We start from the raw sequence: 18639 nt of genomic DNA, 5'->3' as shown, positions 1-18639 counted from the left end.
GGGTTCGATTCCCGTTGGGTCTCTCAAAATTTTTTTGTCGGTTCCTTCATTATTAAAAAGGCCTCGTCGCGAAACTAGTCCTGTTCAGTTGGCGAGGGCCCCTGACATCGTGCGCGAAGAGTTTCATGGCCCTTTAACCTCTGAGTGGTCTTCTTGTTTCTCACGTTACCGTACTTTGTCGCAAAACCTATTTACATGTCTCGTACCTAACTGTTAATTAAAGATGCAAAATATATACACAGTATTTAATTAATGCAATTCACAAAATGTTTGATTTAATTTACGTTCCTTTATTCTATGTAACTTCATATTTGAACATATGCCCTGCCATTATTCATAGTCATTTACAACAGACTTAATTAATAACTTGTTTGAACATTTTTATACATTGGTACATATAGATATGACTTAGTCGTTTAATCGTTATATATAATATACAATAAAGAGATATTAACTAATTGGCGTTATTGTTAAACAATTTATAACAGACGATTTCATTTTTACAACTATTGTACATATATGAACATGGTACAGTGGTTGATTATATTACTAATGTGCAAAGAAATATTCTATTGGTTCAAGTATCTTACGGAATGGAGTTTTATGTGCTTATTGAAACGAAGTTGATAAATTAAGTACAGCTTAAATTTAGAATACCTTTTAATTTGAAGATTATTAACATTTATTTACATTTAATTGTCCTTCTTCATGCGATTGGACGTCATCCTGTATATTATAGAATCTCTTCCAGGATCCATCTCAGAAATGGTAACTAATATGATTACATACTGCAAATAGCAAGAAGGGAAAAGACAAAAACAATTCCAAACCATAAGAAAATATTAAAGATGACAGGATAATTCTCCGAATATTTTTTGCCAATTGAGTAGATTTGGATCTGTAACAAAAAACTCGATGTATAAAATATTATACATCACCGTAGAAGCAAAATTTTTCATTGCTAAATGTCTTTATTAAACATACTTCAGATTTTGTACTATCAACGATAGACAAAACATTCTACGCTTATTGTATAAATTCTAGCTGATACATTGCTATAAATCTTGCAAAAATCTTGAATTTTATGATTAAGTAATAAAATTAAGATAAATACCATTTCACTCCTTAAATGTTTCTTTTGCTTTTTTCAATAAACTTTATTACATTCTTCTTATACGATATTATTCTACGATCTAACTGTGCATTGCAATTTTCATGCACAATGAAAGAAAAACTTAAAGTATCGAAATGTTACTAAGAAGCATTGTGTAATTCAGCAAATTTAATAATGCGTCTATGTCATAATTCATCTAAGTCTGACAATCTAAAATCACTCGTGAAGTACTCGTAGTATGAAAAAATTACAAGCTTTGAATAGTACCATGCAGCACTGTAATTATTCTTCATACGCTATTTACACAATGACGGCTAACTACTGAAGAACGTTTTCTAATTTATAAAATACACATGATTGATATTTTGTAAGAGTTGTTGTATTTTTGTGTTGAATATCATAATGTAATACTGTCGGTAGATTTATTAAAATTTTTTAATATCATTATACGAACAGGCAACTACTTAAGACCAATCTGTTATGCACTATAACAAGAACATGAAAATGATTTTCATTTGTTTCTTCTAGGTACGCGAAGTTGCTACGTCATTTTCAAAAGCTCATCTTGCAGAGCAAGGCTGCTCAGGCAGCCGTTTCGGGAGCAAGGAAGCTTTTCGTTGCTCCAAGCAGAGTTGGAAGCAGCAGCCGGGGCAAGTGACGTCGACAATCACGAATGGAGTGGGGAACAACGGTAGTGGTGAGCTCGTAGGTATAGTTTGTCCAACAAATCGAGTCGGTAGACGTAAACAAAACATTCGCGTGTTAAGCACGTGATAGATGCAAGGGACTCCAGCTACTGGCTGGTGAACGATAATTCAGGTGCGGATTTACACGGGTCATTGTTAGGGCTTGCTTTGTCCTAAGATTACTCTGGATTGTAGAAGTTTTTACTGTATTTCGAGGGAGCAGTGGTTAGACCGCATGCTGGTCAGGTGGTCCTTTTTCCACGCTGCCAGCGGGTGAGCTGCGTCAAGACAGCTCTGGTACCAATCTGGAGAATTGGTAGGGGTGTTGGAAAGCCACTCCGTTCAACCCGTAACGTCTCTGCAAGGATAGGCGTCCGTTTTGTTCCCGTGTAAGGTCTTCTCGGGCGACCGCGTTCATTGGGCGTATCTTAATTCCACGCCCATGGGGGCCGTGTCTGCTGAGCCCTCGTGGCACGCGTTAATAAACACCGACGCTACGTATTTCACACTTTTTACAACGTTTCTGGATACAATATGAACACAGGTTCGTTCCACACTCGTTTGCAAGAATTTCTAAGTGACCCTGCTCCTTCCAAGGGTCTGTATATAAGGCCGTTCTCCCTTAGGATAGTTGGAGGTTAAGTGGGGATAGTTTTCCGAAGCGCATCTCTGGGTAGATGACATTATATTTGGGATGTCAATCTTTTCCGAGGAGCATATGGAAAAGGTTTTCTTAATTTCTGATTGGTCGAAGGAATGCGAGAGAAAAGGGAAAAAAGGGTGTTATCCGCGATGGACAGTGTCCTGGAGGAGCGCGAGGAGAGTACCTTATCTTTAGGTGATCTTAATTTGCAATTGTTCGAAGGAATGTGAGAATAAGGAAGGAGGGAAGAAAGGGTCCTATCCATGATAGGCAGTGTCCTGGAGGAGCCAGAAGGTAGTATCTCATCTTAGAGTGAAGATCCTAGTGGGCCGGAGTCATGGGGTTGCATGCGACAGCTTCGACTTCTCGGCTTTAGTATTACCGTATCTGAAGTGTGTGAGTATGCTTCTGTTCCAATCACGTGCGTTTGTTTACTTCTACCAACTCCACTCGTTGGACGGACTGTAGGCATGTGTTAGTACGTTGGTACTTTTTTCAGCACGTACGGTCACTATATTACTTTTTCAGGCCGGGCGATCGCTACTATATTCATACAGTGCTCCACTACAGGATAGTTGCTCAAAGTAAGTGCTATGCAGAGATAAGAAAATGCCTAGCGAGACAGCATAGGGCAGCGGTTTCCAACCTGCGAGGCGCCAAAACTTTTTAATAAAAAATTAAAACGTGTCTATATTATTGTATCTATTAAAAAAATAAAAGGTGGGGAGGCGCGGAAAGAAATGTTTTTTCGGGGAGGCGTAGTAGCATAAAGGTTGGAAACCGCTGGCATAGGTGCAAGAGGGATAGGATACCGCTCGTTCATCCTGTCACCACCTTTGACGCTCTTGAAGCCGCCACCTTAAGGTTTTTAGCAGCCTACGCTGACACCCTGTAGGATTTCTATATCTACGGTGGATACATTTCAAGAATACATTTCAAGGGGGGTACGCTCTGAATCCACGTTTACGCTCATGTTTCGAATTTCGATCTATCCCGTTCAATTTTGACGTGTCCCGCTTGTTCTTTTCATCACGCTTTGATTAACATTGACCGTTTCGGCCAATAACAAAAATGCATGTGCCCTGTCTTCGTGATTGTGTAAGAGAAGGTGGGCCCATCACGCTATAACCAATCAGACCCGTATTCCTTAAGCTGCGTATATGGCAGCAACGAGGAACTTTCTGCATGTTCCAAAACATTTCCAACAAACACCAACTTATAGAAACACTCTGTCCACACTGAAGCAACATAATCCGAGGAACATTTGGATTTTGTTTCGATTTCAAGACTACATTCGTTGCTAGCAACAAGTTGTCCACATGCAAGGCAGTTTCTTCCAAGCTGGTAACGATGACCGAAGAAGATTTGCTCCTTGCAGTTGCAGCATTTATTCTTATCAGTGGTAAAAAAGAGAAGAAACGAAAAGTCTGAGTTCGACCAAGTTTAGACTTAAATTCGAAGGCATTCAGCTTATGTATGCATTGACAGATTAACAGATGGACAAATGAAGGAGACCTAGAATATCTACTTCATGGTATCGATCCTATTATACGAAAAGCTGACACAAATTGTAGACCAGCAATATCGCTCGACATATTGTGTTGTGAATCGGGCGACAAAGCTTACAACTGGAGGAGCATTTGTTTTTATTGCCACGTGTTGCGGCGTGATTCCCATTTTTTGGGAATGGAAGCAGGAGATAGGAGCTGATTTTGTCAAGATACATGGAACAGCAAGAAAAAGTCACTCGTTGTTGCTTCAGTAAGGATGCAGCTTTATGTCAGCCAACTTCTCATCTCTGCACAGTGTTATAAGTGTGGTCTACTACTCCAATATCGCTCCATGCTCGAGTTTATCTGACCAATTCACATAGAGCAACTTCGAGATCGGTCCTGTTGTGGAGGAGAGATCAAGGAATGGACCACATTCGATCAATTTTTTTAAACACATATATAAGGTCGAACAGCGTCAAAATTGAAATTGAATATTGTTGCTCATATTAATAATAATCGTCATTTTTAATACGTATTTAGGATGGGCACTTTCCCTTTTATGATGATTCGAAGAGCAAGTTAATAATCCTTAGTAAAGCCGAAATTGATGCAATAATCGAATTCTGTTTTCAATTTCCGCAAAAAAATATAAAGCATTTTACTCTATATGTAAGCAAATTTATTGGAAACTTGTTTCTGTACACGAGTACTTTATGAGTAATTTCGAATTGCTATGTTAAGTAAATCATTCCTCTCCCTAAATCCTATACGATGTGTGATATATACGAAACACTAAATAGTATAAGCCAAACTTAATAATATAAGCTAAAAAGAAAGAAAACTTTCTAAGTTCTATAATATGTTACAATCTAGAAATCCATTTCCAACATCTAAGAAATACAAATTTAAGTAATATATTTTCAATGCATACCACTTAGAAAAACAGGCGACGAAACATGTAGCTCTACAAGTATGCATCAAACATGACATTATAATTAAATATATATTCACATAGAAGCAAGTGTGTCAGATAAAGCAGCGTATTTCTGAAGTTCTCAATATGTTTTTGTTACTGTTACGAATATTTTCGTACATTCGTTGTGCAGTACTGCACAGTGTTATGGAATAGACTAGGCATGTGGGGGTAATCTGGTACGTCGGATGCCCGAATTTGTTGGGTAAGAAAAAGTCGGGCAGGATCAGTTCAAAAGCCAGAAAGTACTGGTGCCACATATAAATGCTTAAAATTCTGAAAGACTTAAGTACTTGAGGATCGTTCAGACGTATAATACATACCTATTTTCTTTTTTGGTTAACCGAACACTTAACTAAATACAGAGACAGATATTTACATATACGCAAGAAACTTTTTATCTTTACTTTCAAACAAGATCTTGAAAGATACGGTTGTAAAGGAAAATTGAATAGGAGTAGTACATTATATAGCCACCTTCGAATCATGTAACATTCGTTTGTTCTAATTCTCGCTGAAGTCATTCAAACACGTGCCCTATCTTGTGTATTTGGAGAAGGTAATCTTTTGGCTTTAAAATAAGCACAAAATCGAAATATTATTTTCAAATATTTCAAAAACCGTTCGAGAGAAGGAAACTGAAATTTTATGCAGCTTAGTTTCTTATCCTACGTTCTACCCGATTTATTCCAGCCTAACACGAGTCAGTGATTTCGGGCACCGGCACACCCCCAGAAAGTACTTCTGTTTATTTTCTCTTAACAATGTTATGTATAAAGACATACAGGGTGTCCCAGGTTTCTCTCGCCAGCATGTTCTACGAGTGAAAGTAAGGGAAAAATGTTACATAAACATAAGTTCTAAGTGCTTCATTGTAGTGCTCTTTGTAGCGGCACTCGATAGCGCCAACGTTTGTCGGCGGTGATTGGCATAGGGCGAGATGCAAGGTGTGTGTGAGACGACTGCTTTTTGGAACACGGACGAGCGTGTCAGAGCCGTTAGTGATGACGTAGAGTAAAGACGTGTAAGTAGATAAACGTAATGTATGTATAACTAGACAATAATAATATTAATGACTTAATAAAGATATTTGACAAATGCGGCGGAGTACCGATGCTGTGCTGTTATGGATAGGTGGACGCATCCACATTTGATCGCACAATAGTGCGAATACGTTGATGTTGATCTGATGCTGTTAATGTGCTGTGCTGTTAAGTGACAGGCAGTAATAAAAGGCAGTCGCTGGAGTTATGGTGGGAGGACTCCTCGCGTGCTCCTCCCACCTCGACGAGCGAGACCACCTCAGTCGCATAGTGGGGGAACCTCGGGAGGGGAAATTTGCTCGTGAGCAACAAGTTAAGCGCCTCTGTCCTACATATACACTCCTAATTTCCCCAATCTCCTCCCATACTCCACCGGAGTTTGGTGGGGGGAGGGGGGTAGGAATAGGGGGAGGAGTCGTCTACGACTCGCGAGCCGCCAGTCGCCCAAGCCTGCCATAGAACGTACTAACAAAGTTTGATGGAAACAAACTGGAACACCCCGTATCACATATTTTTCCTACTTTATTCGTAGAACGTGCTAGCACGGTGTATTGGGAAAAGCATGGAACACTTTGTGTGCATATGTAAAGTGCATATAGGAACAAGAACTTCCAATGTCAGCATATTAAGGATAATGTTTTAAAAAAGAAATATGTATGATACAGATATTCTCTTCGGTCCCCTTAAAGTAGATAACACTACTAAGCGATGCGTTAATAATTTGTTCAATTTACTTTGTACCTTTCTTAGTTTCCCTTTTTTCGTTCTCATTGTGATAATTTTCACGAAAGTGAATTATCGTATTGTTCATATTTATTTAGATTTCAGTAATCACAACAACTGTCGCTTCAGTCTCATTGCAGGCCTAGATAAATTATAGAAACAAGTTGAACAAACTATTAACGTTATTAACGCATTGCTGCATCTATAATTCTACATGTTCAGAAAGAAATATTTATACGCATCACATACAAATATTGCATTTTTTGAACATATGCACATACTACTGTGTCCTTATCTACGTAATCTAAAATAAATTGTTGTAAATAGATATTTGTTTCGGTGTTGTGATAGAAATGGAGATGTTTTGCGTAATTAAATGATAAAACAACTTAAAATCATACAAGTGAGAGAAGTGTATAGTGTAAGTGTAGAGAATTTTGCAAAGATAATGACAGAATATATCAATGTACTGTCCACGGAAATGCGACACACAAATGTTTGTTTAACGATGCTTCTCATACGCGATAACATATTGTTCCATTCGAACGGCCGTCAATGATTTAACAACATGCGTTAACGTCTTATTTGAACATTTTAAATACTTATACTTCAAACACCAAATTTTCAATTGAAGATCAGCAAAGAATCATCAATTTGTAATTAGGAAAATTCAATTTTGTTAGATACCTTACGTATCGCAGTTTTCAGATTATGCCATTAATTTGAAACATCTTATGTAATAATACACTTATCAAAATTGTACACAATTCAATGAAAGCATACATGAGATAATACCAATGTTTTTTTTTTTTCAACGAAACAATTATTAATAATAAAATATGTGATAATTGTTATGCTAACAAAATATAAAAGCTAAAGTATATTCCCTTACATTATAAAACATATACTGCTAAAATAAACGAGATATATTCATCATTCCTCCAATAAGCGAATCCCCTTCTTTTTTTTTTTTTTGACTAAATACAATGCGTATACTTTTTCAAATAATATGCGAAACGAAATGTTAGAATGCATGTTAAGCTGTTTGCCATACCTGTCCTATACTTTGTGTGTTGGAATTTATTATATGTTCCGTATTAGTCAAATTCTGATCATGATCACTGAATCCACTATCATAAGGCGACTCAATATTCTCAGTAGAATTGATTATTTCACTTAACAATTCGTTAGTAATATTTTCTGGTTCTATTATTACCACAGTTACATCTCCTTCGCCTTGTACATTTTTCTTTTCACCTCGTTGATCGTCTTGCTATAAGTACATGTGTTTATGTAAGCAACATATGTTGCAGAACTCGAAATAATCCAAATCTAAGTTAGTCACAGTAGTTGTCGATCTTGTATTTTATATAAGATATGTTTGCTAATATTAACGTATGAAATGAAAACAAAATTAGAGCAAAACTTTATTCATCACCTTATAATCTGCTTGCATTTCTGTTACCTCGACATTTTAACTTACTATGACGACTACTGTGAAAATGTAACATCATAACATTTAATCTTTTGATAAAATAACTACTTTATGAAAATACTCATTTTTATAAAACTATTTATTTCTCCTTAACGTCACTTTTATTCATGTTTTCTTTTGTAAATAAACTCGTATTCTTTGCGTACTAAAATACTTCAGCAATTCAATGTAATACGTATTCTATAATAATCATGTGCTATATCCTAATTATACAAAGATATATCTTTCACAAATTAAATTCGGAAAAATTTATAATGCCCTCGATAGAAATTCTGATGTCATAATATTAAGTAATAATGCTGTTGAATTGCTACATACAATTTGTCGCGTATCTTATAGAAATAATTTTAATAATTAATACCAAAAGAGTAAATTATCAATTTTGCATAAAGTATAAGGAATTTTTGTTTGAGTACACTCTTGTTATATGTTGAATATGTTATAGTTATATACAGAGTGAGGCAGGATAAGTGGTACAGCCGGGCATGGGATGATTTTACACGTAAAAATAAATTGAAAATAAAGAATAACATTTTTTTATAAAAAGCTTAGTTTTCGAGAAGAATGAATTTAAAGATTCCATATAAACTGTTGCTTCTGCTCACACTTGTATATTGATAAATAGCGGTCGGAGGCGGATCCGGAGGGCCCGGCGGAGGGGTTAGGCCGGTCCTCCGGATAAGAAGTGGGGGAGGAGTTCCTCCCCCCCACGACCGGGGCGCCGAAACGCCCTGGTCAGGGTATCTACGGCCGCGAGAGGCCGGGCGTGGTCCCCTGGCACCGCCAAGCCTACGGGCGGAGGAATGAGGGAGGTGCCGGTCGATTTGCGGGAACAGTCCAGGCGATAGAAGAACTCGCACAGTTTCTGGAAGGTCTCTAGGAAGAGAACGTCTTTACTTGTGGTGCCTGGTATAACGAAAAAAACGAACTGCGGGAATATAGCGGAATTCGTTACAATAGTCCGCAACTACAAAAATGTCGAAAAGGTATCGCAATACGAGCGTTGAAGAGATTGTTTTTTCTCCTAGAAGAGTAGACAACAACCTGGACTATAAGTAGAAGGGTCAACAGTTGCACGTGGAAGAAATTAACAGAGGTTTCCTATTTAAGAAACCTTTGTATTAACCTTTTCAAGCAAAAAATTTTACAGACCCATTAATCGTGATGTGACTTTTTTGACACGAGTTTAAAAGCTAACGTTGCCGGTCAAAGATAGTGTATATCACGTTGGTCGACAATGACTAAGGGCTCTTATTATTGCTCGGATTTGCGGATATCCGAGTTTTGAGTATCCGAGTACTTGGATATCCATAAAAATTATATTCGGATATCCGGATACTTATTTAACACTTGGACGACGGGCCGTCCGTCGGGTGACTATGCGAGCGGCGGTGCTGGGTCTATTCGGACCCCAACGTAGGCTCGTATCGTATTATGTGTGTTTGCTTATTTCTACAAGTCATGGTATGGATAATAATGGCCAGCGATAAGAATAGAATACGGAATAAAAAAAAAATATTTTTCGACAAGGGAAAATAGAGAGGGAGTAGTTGGCGTAGTGCACAAAGCCTCGGCTTGCTATGCCCCAAAGGTCCCAGGTTCGATTCCCGTTGGGTTCCTCAAAATATTTCCGTCGGTTCCTTACATATATAACACTCGGTTTCCAGTACCGATGAAGCGAAATGTTATACGCTTACAGTATGGGGTCCGAATGGATCCAGGCGTCGCTGTCGGAGTGTTAATTTAGATTCGAATACCCGAGTGTAAAGATACGTGTATAGTGACCCTTCTACGCTCTGCCACCAGAGGGACGAACTAACCACGAGTTCTCGCTAGTCCTCATAAAGGCTCCCGTTTGTATATATATAACTTCTGACCTGAGTCCTTCCAGTCCCTCCCGCGTCTAAGGCACGGACATCCTAGAAAGCCTTAGTAACGAGTTCACTATGAGGCCCAAGATGAAACGCTCTCTACTTTTCCTTTTCCACCTATCCTCACTATCTTTCCTTCATCCCTTTTCACGTGCTCGATTTTGATTCGGATATTCAAACACTTTCTTGATTTGCAATTGACTATCTGCACGAGCCAAACCCACACACATGTGACTGATGCAAAAGACAAACGATATCACACATTCGAAGCAGAGACCTGTGTGTGGTTACTTATACAGTATGTCTGGTTTATCTCAAAACACAGAAATATCTCAAAAACTACGAGTAATACAAAAAAATATTTCAAACGAAAGTTGTAGGGTATAGAGGGCGACAGGAGGTATATAGGTTCTGGTATTTTTTTGACCTTGCAATGATCTTGAAAGGCCCTGTAAAGGTCACGTTTAAGTTTTTAAGTGGAAATGTACATTTTTGATTATGTATTCTTATAGCTGACATCGAATCGTTTTCAAAACACTGCATACTTGTGGTTTTCGCGTAAATTATTATCGAGATATCAGCTTCTAAGTTTTACGTGCCACCAGCATTAGCGTTAGCCGATGTACCCATTTATTGATGTATTGTGTTCATAAATGAATAAATGTAACGACAAAACTAAATCGACAAAAACTAAATCAAAACCTTCGTGATTGTAAAAAAAATTACAATGATTATCTTGATTTAAAACTTCTATCTGCACAAATAATTGAAAATAAGACAACCGATATAGTTAATATAATATAGTTAATCGGTTAATAAAGTTAATCGGTTAAAAGTCAAATGTTTTCGTTTTGAAAATATGTTAGTACAAACAAATCAATGTTTCAACCACACAAAGAAATACGAGAGAAAATAATGATTTTGATAGCATCCCATCACTCTATCAGATTTCACTTCGAATATCTGTACGAAAGAAGAGACATCTCTTCATATTATGTAAAAAGAAATTATACCATAGATGTTATATTCGTGGCATGGAAATTTTCCATCTTCTGATTAACGTTATCTTTAAGGATTTTTAAAGGTAATCGATGGCTTTTTAAAGGACATCATATATTTTTGACTTCATAGCATAGTAACTGATGTCAAGGCAAGTTCAACAATATAGGATACTATGAAATGACTTTGGATGAAAAAAATTTTATGATTAAGTAATGACAACTTTAAAATGTGTAATCAAATTTTGATTAAATTAAACAATACCTTGAGTAATTAAAAATTCTGCAGGACTTTGAAGTACCCTCTCAACCGTTTCCGATGAAATAGATGTATAAGACCTAATTATTTTGTGGGTGGAATTTGTGTAAATCTAGTATTCGCACAATACTTAATTGGCTAACGCCACTTACTCGAGCGAGCTGTCTACTGCTTACGTGAGAATTTACATTTACTGCAGCAAGAACACTAACCGCATTTGCTTCATGTGTTGCACTTCTCACTTTCACAAGTTTTTTACTTTCAACGCTACCACTTTACTTTCAACGCTCACTAAACTTTTTAATATAAATAACTAGAAAGGGATGGACCATTACGATCAGGAAATTGATCTTTGTACAGCCAGACAGCTTATGTAAGTCAGCCGGTAAGCACTGACGACTTTCATGATAAATAAAAATCAGGTCGATCTCCTTTTCCTTTTAGTAATACATTGTTAAACGTATATCGATAAACTGATACATTACCGCAACAATTCAACGGCAATCACAGACTGTACCTACCTGAACATTGTTGATAATCATGTTAGTGTACATTCAGAGATCGCCTTCCATTAACAACACACACGTTATTGCTATAAGTGAAGCCTAATGGTTTAAGAAACCAAATTTCACACCACAATATTTTCGTTGGTCGAACTTAGATTTCTGAGTCCAAGGTAATTTCAAGGTCATAATATCCTATATCGTTGAACTCGTCTTGACATCAGTGATTACGCTATGAAGTCAAAAATATATGGTCCCATTTAAAAAACCATCGATGACCTTTAAAAGAACCTTGAAGATAGTGTCAATCAGAAGATCTGTTTACCCCCTTCAACAGCACAACTTTCCTCTTCAACATCATTTTCTCCTATCTTTACTCTTAACAGAGATATTTAGGTGCCGTGACTCACCCTGTATGTTAAATTTCCTTAAACTGTTTAAAGGTTATGTTATTTAATAAAATAAAATTAATATCGGTACGTATTTAACCAATTTTTGTTAAAATTGTTGTTTATAAGTGTATGTAAGTGACTGCAATTAGTACATACTATGTGCAAATGAAGGGGGTTGAAAATGACCAAATTTGTTGCTGTTTCTATACCTAAAATTTTAATGAGATATTATTCTGAGTTTCAAGGAATTAAGTAAGTATAATTATTTACTGGAAATACTATGGGAAATTTGGAGAAAAGCAGATAAAGGGAAAGGTGCATTAGATGTCAAATTGGAAGTTATTGATTTTCAATAATTATAACTTCTAATGAATGTTACAAAATGCAAAAATTCCAATGTTTTTCGTACATCAAAATCTGTATTTTCATTGTACGTAAGAAAGCAACATAAAAAAAGTTGATTAACCGCCATAAAAAGCAATAGATTAACGATACAAATATTCAGGAAGATGTGCTTGTAGTTTTACTCTAATTGACTTGTAAAGCAGAACGTAGGTGTTATGTATTGTTCTTCTCTTTTTTAGATGATGGTTTTCCAGTTAAATAATTATTAACGACAAATACAGTTGCGGTCATTAATTTTCGGCCACTTTTAGAATAGTGTGACTTTTTTAAATTGGACCTAACGACTTGAGCTTTTTTAGAAGTTAGAAGGATTAGTATGCTAGATGACGAGTGCAAAAAAATTTTCAAAAAATTGCAATTTGTGAGAATCGCGAAGAAAATTGTAAAGATCACTGTTTACAACTTTTTTATCTGAGCTTGTGAAAATTTAAAACATACGTTTTGTAGATCTGTCAATTATATACACGCTGAAAATTTCTTCAAAATCGGTTAACGTTGCTATGAACTACAGACTTAAAAATTATGAAAATCGCACTATTTCACGACTTTCGGCCTATAATTGCAATAAATTTAAAGATTCTTACATCTTTCGATGCCTATCACTTGTTTCTGCATCATCCAATTTTGATGAAATTTTCAGCATGTATATAATTGACATACAAAACGTATGTTTTAAATTTTCATAACAAGTTCATATAAAAAAGTTGTAAACATTAAGCTTTACAATTTTCTTCGTGATTTCCACAAATTACAATTTTTTCAAAAATTTTTGTACACGTCATCTAGTAAACTAATCCTTCTAACTTCTTTAAAAAACTTAAGTCATTTGATCGAATTTAAAAAAAGTTATACTCTTCTAATAGTGGCCGGAAATTAATGACCGTAACTGTATACATATGTCGATAATTTGACAGGTATACACATGTGGATTCAGCTTGAAATGTTTATTTTATGCCTCAAGCAATGACAGCCTCTGCCATAGGGAAAGTGTCATGTTCACTATGATAACATAACTCCATTTTCATTATGTAAGAACTTGATTCTTTCTTTCATTTATGACATGGTTACACTTTGAGAAGAACTATTTAGCTAACTATTGGAATATTGAGCAACATATAACATGTAACTAATCAACTTAATTGTTAATAATTAATCAACCAACATAGAGTATGTAACGTGTAACCAATCACAACTTATTACAAAGTCCCAAAATAGTGTAGAAATAATTACTAGAAAAATAAAACAACGTTATAAATATGTTAATAAAACTATTCAGAACACCACAATGCATTCTCTATTTTCTTATTTTTAACTCTCTTGTGCTCTACTTAACACTATATTTGAACCAGTAACTACATCACATCTTGATCAACTTATTATGGACAGGATACTCCAATAAGCAACCATAAATAATTATATGTCAAAATTAGTAGAAAAGCTTGAATACACATTGGTCGCAATGTCAACACATCGAAGCTACGTCACTAGATTTCTTTCTTCAACTGAGTCTTAATGATCTTTGTTTATACACATTTTCACCTTATCAAATAAAAAAAGCTCCGGAATAATACCCTGACCACGTAAATCAATTTAGTGACTTCATATTACAAAGAGAAACAACTTCTTGACTCATCAATTATCGCGAATATTGTATTGATCAAGATTCAGTCAATGTTCAGTTCTACTTGAAGCACAGTTACACTCATGCTACATCAACACATTAAAGTATTTTGTTTATTTAACGTTAAATAAAACTAAAAGTGGACTTACTTCAATTATTGGACATATTTATGGATGTAAAGTTGGTTAACACATGAATTGTTGCTTGTTTGTAGCAACTATATTATGGTTCTTTGGATTTGTTCGACATCAACCTTTTATACATTCACATGCAAACTTCATCAATGATTATATTACTGGAGAACCACCATTTGAAGAAGAGGAAAATAATACATAACAAGGACATTCTGCTTTACAAGTCAGTTAAAGTAAAATTATAAACACATTTTCCTGAATATTTGCATCGTTAATTCATTGCTTTATCTGGTTGTTAATTGATTTTTTCATGTTGCTTTTTTTACATATTATAAAAATATAATGTTTTATTTACAAAATAACATTCGAACTTTTGCACTTCGTGTATTCCTTTAGAAATTATGATTATTTAAAGTCAACAATTTGCCGTCCTTTTATACAACTTTTCCATCATATTTTCAGTAAATAATTATGCTTTCCTAATTCCTTAGAACTCATAGAATTAGGTCTCATTAAAATTTTAAGTATGGAAAGAACAATAAATTGGACCATTTTCTACTATTCTCCCTTAAATTAAATCAATGATTTGATTACTATATGCCCTTCTTTCAGGTATGTTCCATGTGAATTTTGAATTTGTGTTTTACTGTTCTGTAGTAAAATGAAATGTTGTATATTTTTTGATGATTTAATATATCAAACAAAAAAATGTTTGTAATTACTGAGTAATAAATATTGTATTGCATAATTCATTAACATGTTTGAAAAACATGCAAGAAGCTAATTCTACTTCAAGTACATTTCTCACTTTCAGTAAAATATTTGTCCATGCAACAATTTGAACATACCTTCATTGCATTATTATTATTATTATTATTAATATTATTATTATTATTATTAATAATTTCGTTTTTTTTTTACTTTTTAAAAAAATTAGAAATATTTATTATTAATATTTTCAGAACTTTCTATCGTAAAATTCAATTGTCACATGTAACATAACCTTTGGCTATTAACATGTACATGCTAGAGATAGTCATGTATTTTATCATAAAATGCACACTATTATAAGTTCATAATAACAAATATATAATCTGATATAAAATATCTTAATATTGTAACTTTCTACATATGATTTTTATAGACAAATTTGCATTATATCCAAACCAATAGATAAGTAGAATAAGTACAGTATTTCAGAGAAGGGTAGATTCAATCAACTGCTTCTTCAGAAGCTAAAATATGCTATAGCAAATACATTACAACTAATGTGTTGTCCAAATTCCTTCATAATATTGTTTAGTTTATACTGAATGACATTGACATGCATTAACAAATGCAGGAAACTGTTTCATTAAATGGGTTATTATATGAATTTATATAACCTTTTAATTGTTACATTATACGGAAAATATATGAAAATGAATATATAATTATTGAAATATTGTATAATTTCTTCCAATTTTTGTATAAAATGTTATTGCATCTATAAACACTTTAAGGTTAGTATGTTAAATTCTTTGGTTTTCATAACCATAAATTTATTCTACATATTATATAGTTTTAAATACAAACCGCATCTGAAGCATCTCGTTTTTGCCTTTCTAGTGTTACTGAACGGGTATGATGTACTTTACTTGCATCATTCGTGAAGGCCACAATCAATACCTACATTAAAAAATACCAATCTCTTTATATATTAAATATTCAAAGATCATTAAATAGTAATAAGTATAGAACAATTTTATATGAACAAATATATGCTAACAAACTAACTACACAGAATAATAAATTCGTACCTGACCATCATAAGCTTGAGTAAATGCATCCGATATAACATTTAACCCATTATTCAGCAATGATAACGCTTCCTTAGAAGTAGTTGAATTGCTCCCATAAAGATCAAAAACAGGCTTCAATCCGGATACAACAAGCCAATAAATATCAGACTTTGAATCTGGTTTAATCGCTGAAGGTGCTTTCTTAGCAATAGCATGGAGTAACTGCACTTCTTCAAGAAATTTTTTATCTTCTTCTTTGCTTAAACTTAGTGCTCTTAAGGATGTTTCATCAATGGGTGTAGGTTTTAGTTCTCCAAGAGCAGATTGTCCTAACTGAATTAGTATTATATATTATTTGAATTGCATTTTGGTATTATAAAAAATATGAATTTATATTTTAAATACATCAGTATTATATAATTTCAAAATACAGAATATAAATAAAAAAATGTATGCAACTCTAACATATCAGATATTCATATATAATTTTAGTACATTGAAACATTAATTATTTCACCAAAAAATGATATTTTATCATAATACTTACAGCATCCAAACCATCGCCTAAAGATATTCTCACTAATGTATTATCATTATCTCTCACTTCAAGACGTTCTCTAAGAGCTTGCCATGTAGTTTCTTCAACTTCATTAACATTTAAAGGAAATCTTTTGCCTTTTGGTATATCTAAAGAATCTACTCCTTCTATTGCTACTGCAACAACAGCTTCTGGAAGGCTAAATGGATCAGTGATATACATGCCATTCCATATTCCTCTCTACAATAATAATAATATGCAACTAAAATTTAATATATATTACAATCTTTAATGATACAATTTTGTATTTAATTTTTTGCATTTTCTATACTTTTTTTTTTACTAGAATACAGAATATTTACAGAACAAAAATATGAAAAACAAATTAAAAATGCACCAGTTTGACAGTAAAACCCAAAGCAGCAGCTAATACTTCTTTAAGTAAGCTTTGTTCCACTTCTTCATTTCCATTGAATAAAATACTGTTTGGACTATGAAGAACCAAAAAATCTCCACTTGCTTCAACTATAATAATAGAAAATAGCACTTATAATTCTTGAGTGTTATTCATTATTTGAATAATATAAAATTAGATTTTGATATTGTTTTAAAGTTTACATGAAGCTTATACCTGCAGTTAAAGCAATTATGAAACACAAAAATAGTTTTAACATTTTCAGTTTTAAAGATATAACCATAAAAACAAGACACTCCCAAAAATTCGATACTAACTCACAAATTGATCATATGACATTAATACAATGAGAGCTTTACCAGAAACACCATGTGCTGACGTGTAGTAGCAAATGTATGAACTACATGTTCATAAGAACAAGGTTATGTAGGTAACATCCATATTTTCATACATATTAAAATTACTTTTATTAAAAGTGAAGTATTTCTTTAAGATTTTTCTATTTTATAATTCAATATTTGTAATAATAAATTAATAATATTCGACATTATAAGCAATATGTAATACTGAGAATACGTATACGAATCTTATTACTTTATTCTCTATGGAAATGGAGAACTACGTATAGTTTTTAAACTGTCGCTAGTGTAGTTTTTGGGCGTTAACTGAAAATGTAAGTAGCGACATACCGTCAGCTTGTGATTTATGCCCACCTTACCTCGTGACTACGCTATTGATTACTTCTGCAATCGCAATCAGAAAGTCGGTGTGTCCGTTAAATATTCGGTAGTGGAAAGTTGCTTCGAATTAGCGTACATTCTTATCAATTTGTTCTTATTGTTTTTAAATGATACATCGCAAGGACTAGTTTCATTTTTTCGATAATTTGTAATTATTTTTAACCTCTCCATATTACGATCTCGGAGAAATCAAATATGGGATCGCTTTTTCGAAGCGAAGAGATGACCTTGTGTCAACTCTTTTTGCAAAGTGAAGCTGCTTATGCCTGTGTATCAGAACTTGGCGAACTTGGCCTGGTTCAATTTCGTGATGTAAGTTTTGTATTATGAATTTTTTATTATATTACCTAGCATTTGCACAATTTCCATAAATAATTCCTGTAAACATGTATGCAATTTCCATATCAATGAATATTGTAAAATATGTACTATTAATTTTAACTTTTGTAAAATATAGAGAAATTAAAGTACAAATCATTTGTAATCATTTTTCTAAAATTCAAAACATTATGTTAAATATACTTCAATTTCTTTTGATTATTGTAAATCAGTGAGTGATTACATCGTATGTTATTGTTAATACAAAAGAATAATACTGAGTTATGTATGTTTTAAATTTGACATCTTTGTTTTATTAAAAATGACGTTCAGAATGTATATAGCATAATATAAATAACCATAAATTTTGTTACCAATTCTTTGATTTAGGTAAGTAATATGCCTTTGTTTTATTATATAATTTTGCATAGTAGGAAATCCATAAAAATATATGTATATGTATGTATATAATATATTTATTAAAATTTAAAAAT

The 18639-nt window shown here is 33.8% G+C and overlaps 2 protein-coding genes across 2 annotated transcripts in view; one reads left to right on the top strand and one right to left on the bottom strand.

The window, feature by feature from the left end:
* Positions 1 to 781: 781 nt before the first annotated feature.
* On the bottom strand, positions 782 to 17399 carry LOC108573795. The gene is made up of 7 exons (XM_017936269.1): positions 17304 to 17399; positions 17070 to 17197; positions 16682 to 16912; positions 16153 to 16467; positions 15929 to 16021; positions 7730 to 7948; positions 782 to 898 (listed from the first exon to the last, which is right to left on the bottom strand). The coding sequence occupies exons 1-7, from the start codon at positions 17368 to 17370 to the stop codon at positions 782 to 784; spliced, it is 1170 nt and encodes a 389-aa protein (XP_017791758.1). The 5' UTR covers positions 17371 to 17399.
* A 623-nt stretch (positions 17400 to 18022) lies between these two features.
* The window catches only part of LOC108573791 (V-type proton ATPase 116 kDa subunit a-like), a gene marked incomplete at its 3' end in the record, with an annotated part of 8886 nt that continues 8269 nt past the window's right edge, over positions 18023 to 18639 (top strand). The window contains exon 1 of the mRNA XM_017936266.1: positions 18023 to 18139. Coding sequence (XP_017791755.1) covers positions 18023 to 18139 — 117 coding nt within the window. The remainder of the gene's footprint in view (positions 18140 to 18639) is intronic.

This window comes from Habropoda laboriosa, unplaced genomic scaffold, assembly GCF_001263275.1.
Source record: "Habropoda laboriosa isolate 0110345459 unplaced genomic scaffold, ASM126327v1 scaffold178, whole genome shotgun sequence".
Lineage (NCBI taxonomy): Eukaryota > Metazoa > Arthropoda > Insecta > Hymenoptera > Apidae > Habropoda > Habropoda laboriosa.
The sequence above is the reverse complement of the archived record's forward strand: the minus strand, read 5'-3'. Positions and strand labels throughout refer to the sequence as shown.